The following is a 20,841-nucleotide window of genomic DNA, read 5'->3' as shown; positions in this document are numbered from 1 at the left end:
GGGGGTTTCCCGTTAGGGGCATCTGGTTGGCCAGTCTGAGTACAGGATGCCCAATACAGCTATGTGATGCTGGGGCTGATGGGAGTTGTGGTCCAAACCACCTAGAAGGCACCAGGATGAGGAAGACCGGGCTCAAGCTCAGTCTAGACTCATCTACCCAATGGGGGCAAAGGAAAGCTACTTCTCCCCCACTACTGCATCTGCTCAGAGGGCAATTGCCCCAGAAAACACCCCCCACCTGATGTGGTTAAGAGCAAATGAAAAGCCAGAGACATCTCCTGCTGGACCAGCCAGGCCCCATTCCATCACCAGCCACTATTGCAGCCCATCACAGCAAGAGTCATAAAAGAAGAGTTATCTGCCAGACTGGAACTGCAGTGGCCCCAGGGGGGGAGAAAAGTGGTTTTCCTTTCTAGGCAGAGGAGCAGCCCATAGGCAGCAGCTGGGTTACAAAGCCCTCCCCTTTATGGCAAGGCGATTGGGGTGTAGAGAGAGAGAGAGATTTGAGCTCCTTGGTCCAACGAAGGCAAACCAGAGCTGCCTGCTGAAATAGCCAGACTGATGGCAGCCAACACGTCACTGGGAGGCAAACACCATTTCAGAAAGGATCCTGGCTCAGTGGTCGAGAAAAGAGGCCAGCAGCTTCATGAACTGAATCAGTTTCTCCCGCAATTTCACACACAAAATGGCGGCCAAGGAGGCTCACCTGCGCCTGGGCTGGACCACTTCAGGGGCCTCCGGTGGTATCTCACAGCAGGCAATTTGCTTCTCTGCATAAAATAAAACACTTTGTATGCAGGGTTTGAAATTAGCCAGGCGCATTTTGCACCTGGTTTTCGACCACTCGGAACCAGGAGACTTCTCTTCTTATGTTCTCAAAGCTCTTAACCTGTCATCTGAACTAGCCAGAAGTCTAACTGAGAATCAATCACAGTCAGTCCTTTGAAAAATAAAGACTTTAGTCTTGCCCCAAAATGACAACTAGACATTTTATTTTGGTGACTGCAACCTTGGTTTAAGGAGCCATTTGGCGCCTAGCTTATATATCTGAGTTTCTAACGTTGCTCATATGTAGAAAGTGTCATGTCAAGCAGGAGATTCAGCTAAATCCCTTCTCTCCCAACAAAATACAGCCTCAAGTGAAGTTTGGGTCTGATTCTGCAGAGTTCTGAGGATATACAGTGATACCTTGGGTTTTGGATTTGATATCCCACTTTATCACTACCCGAAGGAGTCTCAAAGCGGCTAACATTCTCCTTTCCCTTCCTCCCCCACAAGAAAAACACTCTGTGAGGTGAGTGGGGCTGAGAGACTTCAGAGAAGTGTGACTAGCCCAAGGTCACCCAGCAGCTGCATGTGGAGGAGCGGAGACGCGAACCCAGTTCGCCAGATTACGAGACTACCACTCTTAACCACTATACCACACTGGCTCTCACACTGGTTACAGACGCTTCAGGTTACAGACTTCGATAACTCAGAAATAGTACCTCAGGTTAAGAACTTTTTTCAGGATGAGAACAGAAATCGCGTGGTGGTGGCACAGGGGCAGTGGGAGGCCCATTAGCTAAAGTGGTGCTTCAGGTTAAGAACAGTTTCAGGTTAAGAACGGACCTCCGGAACGAATTAAGTTCTTAACCCGAGGTACCACTGTATATGCTGAGATTGATCATGGCCTTTCTCCTAACTCCCCCCCCCCCTGTCTTTTAGGACTAAAAGAGGAAGGAGCAAAGCAGATCCCAAAAGTTTCCTCTTAGTGGCTTAGTGAAACCAGATCCCAGAACCCAGAGCTGGCCACCAGATGACAAGGAAGCCAGCAGGAGGAAGAGGCAGCCACACTTTCCAAAAGGCGACACCATCCGCCAGTCCCCGTCAGCAGTCTCTGCTCTCACCCCAGACCATCAGCCGCTCACTCGCCTGGTCTTTACTGGGTTCCAAGGAAGCTTAAGGGGCAGCCAGCAGGAAAGAAGCAAACTGAAAGCAGAGAAGGGTCAGGAGGGGAAAGGCAAGGCAGTCGGAGAAGAGGCAGGATGAACAGTTCCATCAGGAGCAAAGCAGGCCCTGGCATGGAAAGCCCCTTTTGGCTGGGGCTCGAGGGGTCCAGTTTCCAGTCCAGCAGCTGCCTGGTTCCTGCCAAACTAGGAGGAGCAAAAGAAACTTGATTGCAGAGCCAGCCCAGGTGAAAGGGAAGAGGGAGCTGAGCCATGCCAGAGAATGCTGTCCACACCTGTCCAGGGGGTGCAAATGCAGACACCCAATCCCAGAAATGCAGGATTTGGATGCAGCTACCGTGGGGTGGCGCTGTGGGTTAAACCACAGAGCCTAGGACTTGCTGATTAGAAGGTCGGCGGTTCGAATCCCGGCAATGTGGTGAGCTCCTGTTGCTCGGTCCCTGCTCCTGCCAACGTAGCAGTTCGAAAGCACATCAAATTGCAAGTAGATAAATAGGTACCACTCCGGCGGGAAGGTAAATGGCATTTCCATGCGCTGCTCTGGTTCGCCAGAAGCGGCTTAGTCATGCTGGCCACATGACCCAGAAGCTGTACACCGGCTCCCTCGGCCAATAAAGCGAGATGAGCGCCGCAACCCCAGAGTCGGTCACGACTGGACCTAATGTTCAGGGGTCCCTTTACCTTTTACCCTGGGATGACCTAAAGGCCCTCACCAGGTGCTCAGAATCATGTACCCACATTTCTTCACAGTATTCCAAGACTAAGCCTCAATATTCAAGATGGCATCTGTGGCATTACAGGAGTCTAGCTTTTGCATCGCATGGAGAAGCGACAGAAAGCTGGACTACATACCACAAGCTCTCTGTTTGCTTTGCTTCTATCCTTAAAAAGTGTCCCCCATTGAAGCTCAGGTGTAAACTTTCCTTCTTTCTTTTTTTGAAAGAGAGAACACACATGTGTGCAAATCACTAGCTTTAATGGCCAAGGAGCTCAACAAGACTCCCACCAGTCGGGAGAGGCATGTCAGTGCTTTGGCTAGCAAAACCAGGACTACAGGCAAACTGAGAAATCACGGAAAGTGTCATAGAACCATAGAACTGTAGAGCTGGAAGGGTTCCCAAGGGTCATCTAGCCCAACCCCCTGAAATTCAAAATTCAAAACCAATCATTTGTCCAGGTCACAGATTCTGACTTGGCTTGGTGCAGGCAGAACTTGGCAATCCAGGTACGCCCAACAAGCCCTGCCTATTGCCCACCTGACATCTCAGCCCTCCCTGAGAGAAAGAGCCCAGCCCTGGCAGCAGAGAGAAAGGAGGGAGGCCCTCCAGGGGCTCCACAAATGCCAGCGGATGATGAGAACGGCCTCCACATTTCAGCCCGAGGGCAGGGATTGCCCTGACTCCTCCTGAGACTCGCAAGCTGCCCTGGGAGCCTTGTTTTGGCTAAAGGGCAGCGTAAAAATGCATTAAATAAACAAATTGTGAAGACTATGCAGCATTCCACATTCGCACACACTCATTCTTTCATCAGGTTATCTGCAAAACACAGCTTCTCCTCCCCCCCAAAAAAGAGGCCTCCCCCACTCTTGAACTCTCTCTGCGCAGGACTGGCTTTTCTGAATAGACTGAACAAACAGCCAGCAAGCCAGCCAGGCCACAGACAGCCGCCTCTTGCCCCAGTGGTGGCTACCCATCCTGGCACAGAGCAAGCCACAGTTTGGGTCTCACCCAGTGAAGTCCGTGGCCACCAGACAGCTGCAAGACCAAGTGAGCAAGCCATCTACAATTACCTGAAGGGTTGCCACATGGAGGATGGAGGAAGCTTGTTTTCTGCCGCTCTGGAACCAATGGATTCAAATGGCAAGATAGGAGATCCCGACTAAATGTCAGAAAGAACTTTCTGAGGGCCGGAGCTATTCAACAGCAGAACGGACGACCTTGGAAGGAGGCAGGCTGTCCTTCACTGGAGGTTTCTGAACAGCGGTCAGTTGGCTGACTGCCAGGGATTATTTATTCCTGCATCGCAGGGGGCTGGACTGGATGACCCTCGGAGTCCCTCCCAGCTCTGCAATTCTGTTATTCTAATGGCGCACTGAGGAGGTGTGGGGGACACGTGAAAAAGGAGCAAAGCCGGATGGACTGGAAATCCACCCACCCGGCAGCCCGAAAAATGGGTTTGAATTCCAGCCTGTTTGTCATCAAGGGGAAACTGGTTTGGCTTCTTCAGAACGTAAAGCAGGGGGTTGGAGGGTGGGGGTGGAAGAGGCAAGAAGCCCCAGTGGGACCTTCAGCACACAAGGCAAAGCTGTGCACGCTACTGGGCCATGGCCCAAATAAATAAATAAATAAATAAATAAATAAATAAATAAATAAATAATTTATACCCCACCCATCTAGCTGGGTTTCCCTGCCCCCTCCCTTTCTCTCTTTGCTTCTCCAAAGAGCGTTCCTCTTTCATAGAATCATAGAATCATAGAGTTGGAAGAGACCACAAGGGCCATCGAGTCCAACCCCCTGCCAAGCAGGAAACACCATCAGAGCACTCCTGACATATGGTTGTCAAGCCTCTGCTTAAAGACCTCCAAAGGAGGAGACTCCACCACACTCCTTGGCAGCAAATTCCACTGTCGAACAGCTCTTACTGTCAGGAAGTTCTTCCTAATGTTTAGGTGGAATCTTCTTTCTTGTAGTTTGGATCCATTGCTCCATGTCCGCTTCTCTGGAGCAGCAGAAAACAACCTTTCTCCCTCCTCTATGTGACATCCTTTTATATATTTGAACATGGCTATCATATCACCTCTTAACCTCCTCTTCTCCAGGCTAAACATGCCCAGCTCCCTTTCAAACAATGGCTTCATCCATTTGCCGATGGGTGCAGATTTAACCAGCTAATAAACCAATTACGACTGATACAATTAGTTCATCAACTAAGCCGCACCAGAAACTGCCCCCCTATAAGTGCTGCTTCAGTCCACTTTCTCCCCCCATCTGTGGAGAAGTGCGGGGAGGAGGAAACATCACAGCCTTCAATCACAGCATGTGGAGAAGCACAAAACTGTAAACTTGGGGGGGTCACCTAGTCCAACCCCTTGCAATGCAGGAAGCACAGCTAAAGAATCCCCGACAGATGGACACTCAACCTCGGTTCCACTGTCAAAAATCTCTTACGGTCAGAAAGTTCTTTGTAGCGTTTAGCCAGAATCTCATTTCTCATTATCCGAATCCACTGGTTCCGGTCCTACCCTCTGGAGCAGCAGGAAACAAGCCTGCTTCATCTGACATACAGGTATTTGAAGGCGGCTATCATATCAACCTTGCCAACAAAGATCCATATAGTTAAAGCCATGGTTTTCCCAGTAGTGATGTATGGAAGTGAGAGCTGGACCATAAAGAAGGCTGATTGCTGAAGAATTGATGCTTTTGAATTATGGTGCTGGAAGAGACTCTTGAGAGTCCCATGGCCTGCAAGAAGATCAAACCTCTCCATTCTGAAGGAAATCAGCCCTGAGTGTTCACTGGAAGGACAGGTCCTGAAGCTGAGACTCCAATACTTTGGCCACCTCATGAGAAGAGAAGACTCCCTGGAAAAGACCCTGATGTTGGGAAAGATGGAGGGCACAAGGAGAAGGGGACGACAGAGAACGAGATGGTTGGATAGTGTTCTCGAAGCTACAAACATGAGTCTGACCAAACTGCGGGAGGCAGTGGAAGACAGGAGTGCCTGGCGTGCTCTGGTCCATGGGGTCACGAAGAGTCGGGCACGACTAAACGACAACAACAACAATCATATCACCTCTCAGTCTCCTCTTTTCCAGGCTAAACACACCAAATTCCCTCAACTGTTCCCCATATGGCTTGGTTTCCAGACCCTCCAGCACCTCGGTCACTCTCCTCTGCACATGTTCCAGCTTTCAATATCCTTCCTTAAACTGTGACGGCCCACCACTGCCTGATATGCAAGAGGCTGCAAAGCAATCCCAACCATGACCACCTGCCGTAGCACTTTAAAGCAGTGTGAGAAATTGCCCAGGCACGCTTTGTGACTGGTGCAAGTCCAATAGCGACCACATGGAGATTGGGCGACTGGCATCTCCACCTGGCTGGCCCCTCCAGCTTTCCTAAGTAGGGAAGTAGAAGAGCTTGTTTATCCCATTCACCGTATTTTTCGCTCTATAAGACGCACCAGTCCATAAGGCGCACCTAGTTTTTGGAGGAGGGAAACAAGAAAAAAAATATTCTGAATCTCAGAAGCCAGAACAACAAGAGGGATCGCTGCGCAGCGAAAGCAGCAATCCCTCTTGCTGTTCTGGCTTCTGGGATAGCTGCGCAGCCTCCATTCGCTCCATAAGACGCGAACACATGTCTCCTTACTTTTTAGGAGAGAAAAAGTGAATCTTACAGAGCAAAAAATACAGTATATCCCACCTTTTTCCTCCAAGGAATACACAGCTCCCTCCTCTGTTCATCCCTACAATGACCCTGCATGGTAGATTAAGAGGCTGTGACTTGCCCAAAAAATAGCTGTCAACTTTTCCCTTTTTTTAAAGGGAAATTCCCTTATTCTGAACAGGATTCCTCGCAAGAAAAGGGAAAAGTTGAGAGCTATGGCCCAAAGTCACCCAGTGAGTGGGGATCTGAACCCTGATCTCCCAGGTCCTAGTCCGACACTAACCGCACCACCACACTGGCTTCCTAGAGTTCTTTTGCTATGGGGCAGTTCTATAAATTAAGTAGGTAAATAAATATGGGGAGAGCCGAATGTCATTTAAGAGAAGGATGTGAAATATTTTCTGTGAAGTTAAGCCACTCCATATTCTTCGCAGACCTAACGGAGGGGGAAGAGGAAAGCTGGAGGGCGGGGAGCTTTGCTATCAACCCCCACTATAACAAAATCCGCAGTCAGAACACCTAACACTGCCCCCAGCTTGGCATCTGAAACGCTATAACACAAAATAAAGTGGGAGAACATTGCAGATTCTGAGGCCCCAGCCAAATGCAGAGCCGAGCTTTGATCTGGAGGGATTTGCATTCTGAATACCTTGAAGCCGCTGCCCCTGCAAGCACAAACCAGCTTTAAAAATACAATGAGAAAAACAACACTGCCCCCCCTTCATTTCTCCCCAAAGGTTTATCATCAAAGCTTGCGGGAGGGGAGCTGGCTCCCCCTTTTCAACCATTCAAGGGGTGGGGCATCCCCTGCCCACAAACAGCCAAGCCCAAGAGCTCAGAAAAGGAAATCACAACCAGCGGGATGGCAGTGGAGACCCTTCAAAGCAGTGAAGAACCAAACACAAGGAGGGAGAACCAAGCACATGGACAGGGGCTTTCAAACAAATGACCCTCCAGCCTGTGCATCCTAAGGTGGCAGACCTGGGAGAACTGGGTTCGAATCCCCGCTCAGCCATGAAGCTCACTGGGTGAGCCAGTCACTGCCTCTCAGTCTAACCTACCTCACAGAGCTGTTGTGGGGATTAAGAGTGGAGTGAGAACCATGCATGCCACCGTGTAGCTCACCCCCAACCAGCAATTATGGGGGGGGGTGTCCCTACAACTCTGCCACAGGAGTAGATTCTCACTGTTAGCAGGAATAGGATTATTGCCCCTGCAGGGTCAAATTGAAGACCGATTAAGAAGGTTCCTAGGGAGCAGGTGGCGCTATGGTCTAAACCACTGAGCCCCTTGCTTGTTGATCAGAACGTTGGTGGTTCGAATCCCCGTGACGGGGTGAGCTCCCGTTGCTCTGTCTCAGCTCCTGCCAACCTAGCAGTTCAAAAGCACACCAGTGCAAGTAGATAAATAGGTACCGCTGCAGCGGGAAGGTAAACTGCGTTTCCATGTGTTCTGCCTATTGTCATGGTCCTCCGTGTGCCAGTAGTGGGTTAGTCCTGCTGGCCACATGACCTGGAAAGCTGTCTGTGGCAAACGCTGGCTCCTTCAGCTTGAAAGTGGACCCCATAGTCACCTTTGCCTGCACTTAACCGTCCAGGGGTCCTTTACCTTTTTTATGAAGGCTCCCATAAAGAGACTGGTGGATGCCTACCACTTCCCAATGGGTCTTGGGGACTGTCCGACTTTCTGGATGGACAGCTGACAAAATGGCCCTCAAGCGGCCCACTCAGCAAAACCATACAGGCTCCCTGGAGATCTTGATAATATGAATAGGGAGCCATGAGGGCAGAAAAGTATTGAGGGAACGCCGAAAAGATACCCTTTCAGGGATTATTCCAGGGGGTGCGAAGGATCATGCTTCTCTGCCACCACTGCAGAGGGACAGAGTTGTCCAGAAGAGCTTTTTCCAGGGCCTCTGACATCTCTTGCAAGACGATACTGGAGAACCCTCACGGTGACCAGTTTACAAGGCATTCTGCAAATAAAACGGTTTGCACCCTTGCAGCAGGTCACTTCGGCACCTGTTCGTCCAGTTCTGTGTGTGCAATCTGAAGGTGTGAACAGGAATCTTGGAACCTGGCCATGTATGCACTTAACCCTTCCTGGCTTACAAAAGCTGCCTGAGAGGGTCCGACTGAGTGGGGAAGGTGGGGTGGCAAATGCCATTCTACAACAGAGCATCGGTCCACTGAACCCAAAAGAGTTGGTGGGAAAGCTTTTGGTTTTTTAGAAAAGACCTCCTTGAATACCCCCTCCCATTGGTGTCTGCGCATTTTCAGGCAGCGCACTTGAGCACATGGTTGCATCTCAACTCCAGGTTTCCCTGAAGACGTTGAGACTTTACCCCCATCCAAAATGGCGCCAGGAGAACGCACACATTGAAACTTAATCCAGACATGTCAAAGGTGTTTGTGGGCAATAGGGAACAGGAACAGGGTTCAATCTGCATTGGATGGGGGTTTGTGCTGTGCTTGAAGACCCAAGTTCATTTTCTGGGGGGTTCATCTTCTGAGCCTAAATACCCAGATTACATCAGTACCAAAGAACGCCTTTGCACAAATGAGGCTAATGCACTCCCTAAAGCCATTCCCAGAGATGTCCAATCAGGCTGCGGGAATGTGGGCCTTATTTACATGTCGCCTGGACTACAGCAATGCACTCGATATGGGGCTGCCTCTGAAGGAGTTTGGTTCAGCCAGGCTCTTGATCACAGTCAGATGTGGAGAGTATGCAACTCACCCCTGCTTTACTGCAGCTTCAATTCTGGGCACAATTTAGAGCATGGTTGTAACCCTATAAAAGTCCTAAACGTACCGGGGTCCAGAATACTGCCTTCCATGTCAGCTGGTCCTGCTGTTACTTTAGGGATCCAGGGAAAGTGGGGGCTTCTCAATAGCAGACCCAGCTTTGAGATCTTCCCTTACAGGACTTCATTTTGCCCCCTCACAACCAGCTGCCTTCTACCTTCAAGCAAAGGAAGGTCAAAACAAACCCCAGAGGCAGATTTGCCTCTTTTCCTGCTCAGGTTATTTTGAGAGGCCACCCACTTTGTTCTTCATAGTTCTGGCTTCTCTTCCCTTTTACGCTGCTATGCACCTTAATTGTTTCAAAGGTGTCTTTCCCCTGTATCATTAACCACCAGGAGCAGCACATGTTTTTGATTACCTGAATTTTAATAGATTGGTTTTTAACGTTGCCTTAATTCTAAATTATCCTTGATCGTTATCTTTTATACCTTTTTAGCTTTTTTTTGTATTTCATCTGTCTTGTTGTAATTTGTGTAAGCTGAATTTAGCAGCCCCGGTCTGCTAAAAAGGTAGGCAACAACAACAACAACAACAACGTGGAAGCATAGACAAAATAAAACAGTGGATGTGGTTAATGCCATGATGGAAATGGGCCCTTTCTTCCTGCATCAGGCTTACTCTGCACGGTACTGCACTGCTGTTTCTGTGGGATGGAGAGACATGAGCCTTTGCAGGCACACACACAAATTCTGGGCTTGCCGGGGGAACCAGGTCTGGTGCCTCGCAGTTTCAGGGTTTCATCTGCTAGAAGGGCAAAAGCTTTGTGTGTGTGGAGGAGGGAATACCCATTTCAAAGGCACCTGCCTCTCTGCAAGGACAGCCCAGGCAGCTGAAAGAGAAGAGAGGGCCGGGAGGCATTGGCCTGGGCACCCTCCCCTCCCTCCCCTCCTATTGTTCCTGCCCAGGAAACTGCAAGCGCAGACATCTAAAGAGCATCATCACAGGACAGATGGCTGCAGTTCAGATTAGACCAGTGGTTGAGCCTCCTCCCTCTCTCCCATCCCTGCCCCCATTGCTTCTCCCACAAGATCCACAAGTCTTGAGAAGAAAAGAAATTGAGGGCTCTCTAATCTGGGAGGGAGAGAGGGAGGGGAGAGGTCACTTTGAGGATAAGGAGCCTTCGCCTTCCATGTGCCAAAGCCAGCTCAGAGCCCAAACAATCCCCCTCCCAATATAATGTGGGGTGGTGGGGAGAGAAAGGAGAGGCAGGAAAAGGAGACTCAGACACTCTACCGGCATTTAAATATTAACAAATGCCAACTAGGAGAACGAAGGATCCCAACTCTCCTTGAGAGCTTCGAAACCTTTCTACTCTGAGAGCCTCTTGAAGCCCAGCCAAGCAGGCAGGAATTTAGCTGTTTGCAAATGTCAGGCGCTGTTCCTTATTACAATATTGACTCTGGGAATGACAAAGGTGAAGGATCTATATATATAGCTATCTGGACCCTCACTCCAGAGGCCACAACTTCTTCCAGTTCAGCACCTCCAGCATCCATCAATATTAAAAAGAAACGCCTTATCGTTTTAGAATGATTGTCAGCATGCAATGTTCCCCCGCCCCAACTTCCATGCCCTTTGCTCTCCCCATTACCCATGTACATGTTAAGGTTTCGAATGCAGATTTTTAATTGGTACTGGGCTGAATTTGTGGGGCCGTAGGCTACCTGAAGGGCACTTCCTGGAAGCATGAGGAGATATGACTCAATAATAAATTATTATCCAAGGCCTTTGCTAGACCTGTTCTACAGAATCAGCTACTGCTTTGCTAAACCTGCTCCGCTCTTTAAGCAGAGGTCTAGTGACAATGCCTGGCCAGCTGCAGGGGCAAGTTCCTGTAGCAACAACCACTGTCCATCATCTCAGAACTGGACAAGGGAAGCCAGAGTCTGTTAGAAAGGTACATGCAGCTCCTAAGCGGCCTTGCTCTCATCAAGTCCAGCATCTGCCTGGACACACAATACACACCTGGCCAGTGTTGACGCCAGGAAGACGCACTCCTTAAAAGTAAGACACTTAAACAAGGAGGAGCATAGCAGTCTCAGGCCCCAGAAAGTAGCATGTCCAGCCTTGCTGGTGATGAGCAAGCATCCCACTGAAAGGTCACCCAGGCAAGTTCCTAAATGAAAGCGCAAGGGGCTAGGATCAGCCTTCCCCAACTGGGTGCCCTGCAGCTACAATTCCCCTCAATGGCCATGGCGGCTGGGAGCCGTAGTCCAAAACAGCTGCAGGGCTCTAGGTTGGAGAAAGGCTGAGCCAGATGACTTCCAGGTGCATCCACACACCCGGGCCCATCATGCGATGACTGCACGTCTACCATGTGATGACTGCAGGCGAAAATGAATCACAGGTAGATTCTGGGCCTTGACTTAAAACACAACATGCCTGTTAACACTGGGGGGAGGGAGCAGCTCAGCAGCAGAGCACCTGCTTGGAGTGCAGGTGACCCATGGATCACACAAGCCAAGCCACACTCCGTAACATCTCAAAGGCAGCCCATTAAAGCCGGGGGTTAGTCCATGAAGTCTTTCAAAATCAGGAGGCAAAAGGATGGAGGGGGCTCAGGTGCTTTCCTGTCATTCTGAGCAATACAGCAGAACCCCCCCCCCCAACCAGGCTAAAGAGGCAGGATCCACTGGTCCAAGGGCCACTTGAGTTGGACCACCTCCTTCTCCACTGCCGCCACCCCAACATCTGCATTCTAGAGCCAAAGATCCTTTGGGCACCCCAAGATCCTGGCACCTCCCTCCCACCAAGAGATAAAGGACCATGTGAAGCCCCCAGATGGAGTTTTCCCAGCTTCCATAGAAGGAGCCTCAGGATGGCACCACCTGACCCAACCAAGGGCAGGCAGCGGAGGAGAAGGTCCAACCTGAGGACCTCACCTGAGTGGGCCAGACCAGGCATCACAAAGCTGTGCAAAGTGGGAGGTCAGAAACTCCCCCAACCCAGCCAGGCACAGAGTCAAGAGGCGGCTATATAGCTAAATCATACCGCCCCCCTTCTAAAGGGACCATCAGAAAACAAAAGGGACTCCCCACCTACACCATTATCAGGAATTTCAACACTGCTGCATGCTATAGAAAAGGGAGACACCCCTTCCCTCTTGAAGAAGAACAAGGACACAAAAGGAGATTCCCACCCACCTGCCTCTCCGAGGTGGTAGCAGCTGTCCAGAGAGGCTCTGCCGGCCGGCAGGTCGCCGTCGCTGGGCCAGATCTGCCCGCTCTTGCGGACGCCCACGATGGTAGCCTCGGAGACCACGACCTGCTGCTGCTGCCGGTGCCGCTTCTGGGATTGGGGCGTCGGGGGGCTGCTGCTGCTGTCGAAGGACTGCTGGGAGTTCTGGGAGGGCGAGCGGCTCTTGTCGCGGCCGTAGAGGCGGCAGGCGGTGGGGCTGGGCGAGACGTGGCTGGACTGGCCCGACGAGAAGTCCTCCTCGCTCGACGTGAGGTTCTCGTTGGAGCTGCAGTCGGGCGTGTAGCCGCCGCCGATGTCGTCGAAGCTGCGCGGCGAGTAGGAGCGGCGCGGCCAGGTCAGCGGCTTCTCCGGCTCGACGGCGGCGCCCGAGTGGCCGCGCAGCAGCGGCGTCGGCGGGGCGCCTTTGCCCCCGGGCTCCCCGGCGCCTTCGCCCCCCGCCGCCGCCATCATCATCATCATCATGCCCCCGACGTAGACGCTCTGGTAGGGCTGGAAGTCCGAGGGGGCGGCCTGCCAGGCGGAGGACGAGCGGGCAGCGCCGTTGCCGTCCAGCAGGTTGTCCTTGAGGAAGCGGGCGTTGAGCTCCGCGTCGTCGTAGTCGCCGTCGCCGAAGCAGGCCTCGGTCGAGCGGCCGCGCAGCCCCGGCAAGAGCTTCTTCCGTGCCTCCAGCTGCATGGCTTGGGTGCCCAGCGAGCTGATCCGGTCCGAGACCTCCTTGTCGTTCACCTTCACCAGGCCCTTCTCGTGGTGGTACTCCAGGTTCACGTAGAAGGGCTTGTCCGACGAGCAGGGCGGCGCGGACAACGGCTCCTTCCCATCCGCCGCTGCCGTCGTCAACGACTTCTTCAGCCCCCGCTCGAAATTACAGCGCAGCGCCGCCACGTTGCTGGCCGCGCCGCCGCCGCCGCCCCCTCCGCGCTCCCGGCTGCCCACCGGCTCGAAGGCGCCCGCCTCCTTCTCCGAGGAGACGCTCAGAAGGCGCTGGCGGCGGCTACTGCTGCTGTTCCCGCCGCTGAGAGCGGCCCGGGCCCTGGCCGGGGAGCCCCCTTCCGCCGCCTCGCCGTTGCCGTCGGGCTGCTGCGTCGGGCTGTCCGCCTCGGAGCCGTCGCTGTGCGCCGCCGAGAGCTTGCGGAGCGCAGGCGGGCGCGGCCGGTGGTGGTGGTGGGGTTTGCCGCTTGGCGGCTGCGGCGGCCTGGCCTGGCCGCTCGTTTGCGCCCCGACGTCTCCGTCGTCGGCCGCGGCCGTCCCCTCGTCTTCGTCGTCGTCGTCGAGGCCGGCGCGGGCGGGTCTCGCGAAGCCCCAGCGCTGCCGGTCGTAGCTCTTCTTCTCCTTGGCCAACAGCGTCTGCAGGTAGATCATGCGGAAGCGCTCCTTGTTCACCTCCAGCTCCAGGCGGCGGATGGACGCCTTGCAGCGCTCCAGCTCCGCCTCGATGTCGCCCACCGAGCGCAGCGCCATCTGGGGAGGCTCCGAGTCGGCGAACTGCGCGCGCCACGCCTCGGCGAAGCCCACCGGGTCCACCATCGCGGCGGCGGCGGAGGCGGCCCGAGGGCCGGTCAGGGCGGCAGCGGCGCGCCCGGGCGGCGGAGCAGGAGGAGGAGGCGGCGGCGGGGGGCGCTCATCCCCCGGCGGAGGAGGCAGGGTGTCCGCGGAGGCAGCAGCGGCGCTTCAGCCCCGGGCGCCCCGGCCGCGCTGCCCATGAGGAGCCGCCGCCGCCGCCCCCTCGGCGAGGGCGGGCGGGCGGGCGGGCAAGAACAAAGGCGCGAGCCGAGGCGGAGGCGAGCGCGGCCGGCAGCCTGCCTCACGCGCCCGGGCGGCGGGCTCCTCTCCTCTCCTCTCCGCCTGCCTGCTGGCTTCCTCCTTGGCCTCGGCAGGGCCCGAGCCTTAGCCCATCCTGCAGCGGCAGCAGCGGCGGCTACTGATCCAGGCAGGCTCAGGCGGGGTCGGGCTGCAGCTCTCCGGGCGGCTCCGCGTCGCGGCTGCCCATCGCCGGCTGGCCCAGCTCGCGCTCGGGATGGCAGCCGCAGGGACGGCGAGGGCGGGGCGGGAGGCCAGGCGGGGCGGCGCGAGGGGGCGGGATTGGAGGAGGGGGGCGCGGCGAGGGGGCTGTGGGCGGGACGGGCTGGGCCTCGTCGCCCCGCCCACAGCCCCGAGCACGTGCAGAGCGCCTCGCCACCGCCGCCTGCCGTGGATCCGGCTGGCTGGGCCAGGCATGCCAAAAGGATGAGATCCCAGCTTGAGGTAGGGAGAAAGGACGCTTCCCTTTCCGGTAATGCTGTTGGGGGCAGAGGAGCCAACTCCAAGGGGTCGAGGGGCTTTCAGTCGCCCAATAAAAAATTGGGGGAGGGGCTGCACCCCTCACCCCCAAGTTGCCATTCAAATAGAGCGCGTGCACCGTGTCATGTGATCGATTATGCTGGATTGGGTTTACCTGCCCCCGCCCCATTAAAAAAAAAAAAATTAAGTTGGCACCCCTGCTGGGTAGGGGGCTCCCTGTTGTGAGAATGGAGCAGCGGAAGAGCCTTGGTGCTGGCCTGCCTAGGGCAGCGTCCTTTTCTCACAGCCAAATGCAGGATCCGAGCACAAGAGCCCTTGCGCCCTTAGGAGCCAACTCCTAGGGCCCAGGTCTCTTTGCCGCCGTCGCCCCCCCCCCCATAAAATATTTGAGGGGGACAGCTCCCCCTCCAGTTGATGGGCCAGTTCAAATGGGGGGGGTGTGTGCCACATCTTGTGATTGATTATGCAGGGCATGGCTTCCCTGGCCTCCCCCAATATTTTACTCAAGTTGGTACCCCCTGCCCCATAGGAGCCCACTGCTCGAGCCGAGGTCGCTTCAGCCCCTCCAATAAAATATTTGAGGGGGCCATCCTTCCCCAAGTTGAGAGGGATTCCCATTCAAATGTTGTGTGTGTGCGCGCGCCACATTATGTGATTTTGTGGGACAGGGTTTATTTTAACTGCCCCCACCCAATATTTTATTCAAGTTTGCACCCCCGTAGCCTTCCCTCTCTCCATGAATTTGCCTAATCCTCTTTTTAAGCCATCCAAGTTGGTGGTCATCGCTGCCTTCAGTTTCAGTTTTAGCTGTGGGCTGTGGGAAGAAATACTTTCTTTTAACTGTCCTGATTGGCAAAGAGGGCCTTGGGTCTGATGAAGATCCAGGCCCCTGCTTATCTGCTTAGAAGCTTGTCAGAGTCACTCTCCCGCCACCATATGGAGTTGAAGATCTTTTTGGCTGCGGCTGTTCCAAAGGATGGGACGCGGGTGGTGCTGTGGGTTAAACCACAGAGCCTAGGACTTGCCGATCAGGTCGGCGGTTCGAATCCTCGCGACGGGGTGAGCTCCCATTGCTGGTCCCAGCTCCTGCCAACCTAGCAGTTGGAAAGCACGTCAAAGTGCAAGTAGATAAATAGGTACCGCTCTGGTGGGAAGGTAAAGGGTGTTTCCATGCGCTGCTCTGGTTCGCAAGAAGCGGCTTAGTCATGCTGGCCACATGACCTGGAAGCTGTACGCCGGCTCCCTCGGCCAATAAAGCCAGATGAGCGCCACAACCCCAGAGTCGGTCACGACTGGACCTTATGGTCAGGGGTCCCTTTACCTTTACCTTTATTCCAAAGGATGAGATGACTCTGCTTATTTATGTGTTCTCAACCCAGAACCTTTCTCTTCTCTCCTGAGACCTAGGCAAAGGGTAGAGCAGAGCCCCCCCTTCCCCGTGGCATCACCTGGGTAGCCTACCTTGAGCCATTCCATTGTCTGCAGAGAGTGGGATGCCTTTCATGTGCTCAAACCCAGCCATGTGGCCCTCCTTTCCCAGAAACCCACAGAGGCTTCCTGACTAAAATAAATGAAAGCGAGTTGTTATTATGATGTCCATCTGTGTGGGAGGTTGGCCTGTAGGAGCTGCCAGGCAATTAACTGGTGTTTGGGAAGGGCTTTGGGACCCATAGATGGAGGGTGTTGCTGCTCCTCACGCCAAAGCATTAAGCCTGCTCCATTTTTAATGCTGCTCAATAATCCATCAAACCTCTTAACCACTTTTGCTTCTAGCATATCAGGACAAATTATGACAACTTCCCTCCGCTCGCTCTTGGGGAAAATGGTTTGCTAGCATTCAGATTATTCCTCCACTTAACACAGAATAATCCCTGCCACACAAGATGGTTCAAAGCGGGGGTTCTCAGTTCACAGGCAAACTTCCAAATAAACACATATAGGATTGCAGCTTTATTTCAGAAGGCATTTGTCTTGCCATCTTCGGACTGGATAATAAATTTCTCTTTCCCCTACCGCCCATTGCCTCTTTGTTTTAGCTGCACCAGACCAGCACAACCACCCCTTTGGAAATGCTTTAGGACATTTTTTGTAACGGTTGCTTTTTGATGCTATTATGGTTTAAACTGTTTATTTGTTTTGGTTAATATTTTTATATATCACAGTCTTGAAGCACTTAAAATTTAAAATACATATAGGGCAAGTTCAGCCACATGGGTGGATTATAAACAATTTATTATTATTAATTATTATTATTATTATTATTATTACAGAAAACAAGCAAGCAACAACCTAGTATTGCCCATTTAAATGTACACCCAATTAAAATAGTGGGGAGATGTAGGATTCCCTTCTTTCCTCAAGGAGCTTTCCGAAAGGAGCTCAGCACCGCAGAGTCAACAAATGAGCTGGGAGGGGATTCGGCATTAAGGCCTCTTATATGCCCTGTAGACCGGTGGCCACACTCTGCATTAATCTACCCTGGAGCATATGCTGCAGAAGTTAATGCTGGGTTTATCCACTTCTTTCCCCCTTGAGGAAGCCAGGCTCAGGATTCCTGATAGGTGGAGGTCAGCCGTGACAGGTGGGCTTCACTTGAGGCACCATTAAGGCTACGTATTCATGCTGGCTGCGGGGCAGATGGAGAGTGGGCTGTCCCATTGAGCCCAGTGGCTCTTGCTTCTTCCTCAAGATGCACAGGGTGGGAGATTTGGGCTCCTTCAGATCTGCCTCCCACGATTGGGGAGTTCTCCTGAGCAAGTGCCCTTGAAACACACTGATGCTATCTCACACCGCTCTCCTTCATTTCAAAGGGGCTGCCTTTCCACTGAGATCTGTCCACCTCCCAGTCTGCTCTGCTTCTTCTCAATGGCGCTGGCTCAGGAGAACTTTCTCCCATGTGTTAATGAGCAGAGCATACCAAATGTCTTGGCATGACCATAAGCATGTAAGAGTCAGCATTCTGCACAAATCCCATGCCCCTTTCCTAGATCTTTTATAATGAGCATCACTTATGAGAGTTTTCTGACTAAGCAGCCTATATATTATTTTTTCTAAATAAAATGGCCCTTTGAAAGAACTCAGACCACTTTGCTGAGGTCATCCGAGGTTCGAGACCCACATTGGACAAAAGATTCCTGCATTGCAGGGGGTTGGACTAGATGACCCCGAAGGTCCTGTCCAATTCTATCTTTCTCTACAGGCAGGCTTGTCTTCAAGAGCTCCCAAGCAAGCCTCACGACCACACAAGCCCTCTCGTGTTCCCACAATGAGCCTGAAGCCCTTGCTGTATCTCTGAAGAAGCCATGCAAGCAGCCAGGCATTTTTACCACTCCCTCCTGTGGGCAAAAGGAGCTGGTTTCCCTCACACACATACCTTGGCTAGAAAGCTGTTGCAACCCATTTTTACAAAAGGGTGCATTGCATTTTTCTTAGCATTCCTTTTCCGAAGGCAGGCCTCCTAATGCAGAGCACTCCAGACACCTCCCAGTAGATCCCAATCTGCCTCCTAATGGACACACGCACCATTTGTTCACATAATATGCCCCTGAGCATCTTGCTCCCCCACCTAAGCCTCTCAGAATAATTTCCTCTGGGAGGCATCAGGAGAGGAGGTACTTGCCTGCCTGCCTGCCTGCCAGCTAGCAGGCCTCAGTGCAAAAGCAAAGAGTCCTCCAATATTTACCTGGCTGCTAACAACTTCCGTGCCCCTGACAGCTGTCAGATGAGCAAACAGAAGGTGCATCTTGCAGAACCCTTCCCTTATAAAACAAATAAATATAAAAGCTAATCTGAGAAATTAGAATCGGATCAAGAAATTACAGTCGTACCTTGGATCACGAACGTCCTGGAACTCGGGACATTTTGGCTCCCAAACGCCGCAAACCCAGAACTGATTGTTCTGGTTTTTGAATGTTCTTTTGAAACCTGAATTTCTGATGGGGCTTCCGTGGCTTCTGATTGGCTGCAGGAGCTTTCTGCAGCCAATCAGAAGCCGCGGTTCGGTTTCTGAACATTTTGGAAGTCGAATGGACTTCCGGAACAGATTCCGTTTGACTTCCAAGGTATGACTGTACAAGCAAATGGAAGGGGGTGGGAGGGAAGCAGCTTTCATCCAGCCAGAGCTTACGAGTTTCCCCTTTGAACATCCTGACTAAGCTATCTGTCAACAGTAACGTCACGCAAGTTTTTTGTGTGTGTTTGAAAGTGTGAAAATGAGTGATTGATCGTGATAGCCACACACCCTAAAGCCAGGCTTTCGTGTACCTGGCACAAATAGAGGACAAGGTGGTTTCTTGCTCTGTTGCTAAAATGAAGAGCTTTGCCCTTTCTATTGATCATCCTCTTCTGTTTCTCTAGAAGGAGGATGCAGAGGAGAATCCTGTATTTGGCGAAGGAATGCACAGTTCAAAAGGAACACACACACACAACGTGCTTGATCTTATCAGGACATGAATAATTGGTTTTCTGGAGAGGACCCAAGTGTGTCAATCTGGCCTCGCATCCTGCTCCTAGCTGTGTCTGGCTAGCTGCCTCAAGGCCAGCAGTGCAGGCAGAAGCCCGCGACCCTTCCCTGGTTGACCTATGAACCAAACCCAACATATCCTTTGTATTTTGTTTGATCTTTCAAAGGTAATGTTTGCAAAATGCGTGATGCTGGCACGTTGGGACAGAACCCACATCAATCCTTGGGACTCAGCCGTGCATCATCATCACAGATGCTCGTACATGTCGTAATGACTCCTTCCCCTTTCTGCTCCGCCTGCTCGGCTGAGTGTGCCGCCCCACCAAAAGTCAAAACGCAACTCAGAAGCGCCATATGAAGTCTATTTCTGAGGGAAGAGGAGCTGCACTGAATGTTATAACGTTGCAGGAAATAGCACAGCCTCGGGTGGAAGGAACCCTCGCTGCCTCCTACATGTTCCAAAAGGAACAATTACTGTCATTGGCAATCAGAGGAACGTGAATGTTGGCATCATAAGGCAAGGAAGGGGGGGATCTGAGCAGTGGCGTAGCGTGGGTTGTCAGCACCCGGGGCAAGGCAAGTAATTTGCACCCCCTAACCCATGGATTTGCGCCCCTTAACCCTAACCCCCAGATGTTGCGCCTGGTGCGGCCGGCCCCCCCTGCACCCCCCACGCTACGCCACTGGATCTGAGTGGCTTCCAGGGGGATGCCAGAGCCCGAGAGAGCCTGAGAACAGAAGGGGGAGCCAAAGGCAAAGGTTCTTGATACCCCTGCTCTGACTCCCCACCGAAGGAAGAGAGCTTGGTAACTGGGCAGTTCATTTCCTTGCTTTGAATTCTGGAAAGTTCCCCCGATCCCTTCCACCTGTTTTGGCCAGAGACAGGGAGCCACAGTGATCCCCAAGTGGTGCCCTTGGCAGTTTCCTATGGGAGTGAAAGCAATCAGCTCGGTTCAGAAAGGAAAGGAGGTAATCTCCTCCCTCAGGGACCATATCTAAGCTTGTGTACACATTCAGTTCACTCCCACTTCTGGTTTGGAAAGGAGTACAGTGGTACCTCTGGTTACGTACTTAATTCGTTCCGGAGGTCCGTTCTTAACCTGAAACTGTTCTTAACCTGAAGCACCACTTTAGCTAATGGGGCTTCCTGCTGCTGCCACGCCACTGCCATGCGATTTCTGTTCTCATCCTGAAGCAAAGTTCTTAACCCGAGGTACTATTTCTGGGTTAGCAGAGTCTGTAACCTGAAGCATATGTAACCTGAGGTACCAGTGTACACACAACATTAGCCACAATCCAGATCTATCCTATTGTTTCAGATGAAATACTGTGTTTTGGTGTGTTTCCCCACAAACTAGCTTTGATCCATTTTGAGAAGGGGGGACGACGACCCCGGCTTAGCTGTGCTTTTAACCCTATAATGTGTGCACAGCCTTTGCCTTTTGACAAGTTCAGCTCTCATTGGATTCAGGGGTCAAGCAGTTTTCTGGCCACCAGGGAGGAGACAGGCCACATTTACACTAACAAAACGTCCGTGGCACTCAGTGCCCGCCCAGAGACTGGGGAAAGTGCCAGAAAGTTTAAAATCAGCAGAGAAATGATGGACTCGCCCGTCAGCATCCAATCTGGCTGGAACACACACCCCAAACTAGCCAAGAGGCACGTTCTGGCTTTAAGCAGCTCTCCCCTTTCTCCTGGGGTGGGGTGGGGGGATGTTTTAGCATAAATTGTTCTGGCTTCCAAAGTATCAGTCTTCAGAG

The 20,841-nt window shown here is 52.6% G+C and overlaps 1 protein-coding gene across 1 annotated transcript in view; it reads right to left on the bottom strand.

The window, feature by feature from the left end:
- Positions 1-14,367, bottom strand: part of BCR (BCR activator of RhoGEF and GTPase) — a 99,172-nt gene extending 84,805 nt beyond the window's left edge. The window contains exon 1 of the mRNA XM_083417540.1: positions 12,288-14,367. Coding sequence (XP_083273666.1) covers positions 12,288-13,866 — 1,579 coding nt within the window. The 5' untranslated portion in view covers positions 13,867-14,367. The remainder of the gene's footprint in view (positions 1-12,287) is intronic.
- Between the last annotated feature and the right edge of the window lie 6,474 nt (positions 14,368-20,841).

Source organism: Podarcis tiliguerta, assembly GCF_965153285.1.
Source record: "Podarcis tiliguerta genome assembly, chromosome: 16".
In the NCBI taxonomy this organism is placed as follows: Eukaryota; Metazoa; Chordata; class Lepidosauria; order Squamata; family Lacertidae; genus Podarcis; species Podarcis tiliguerta.
Note: the sequence above shows the minus strand (reverse complement) of the source record. Positions and strands in the feature narration are given on the sequence as shown.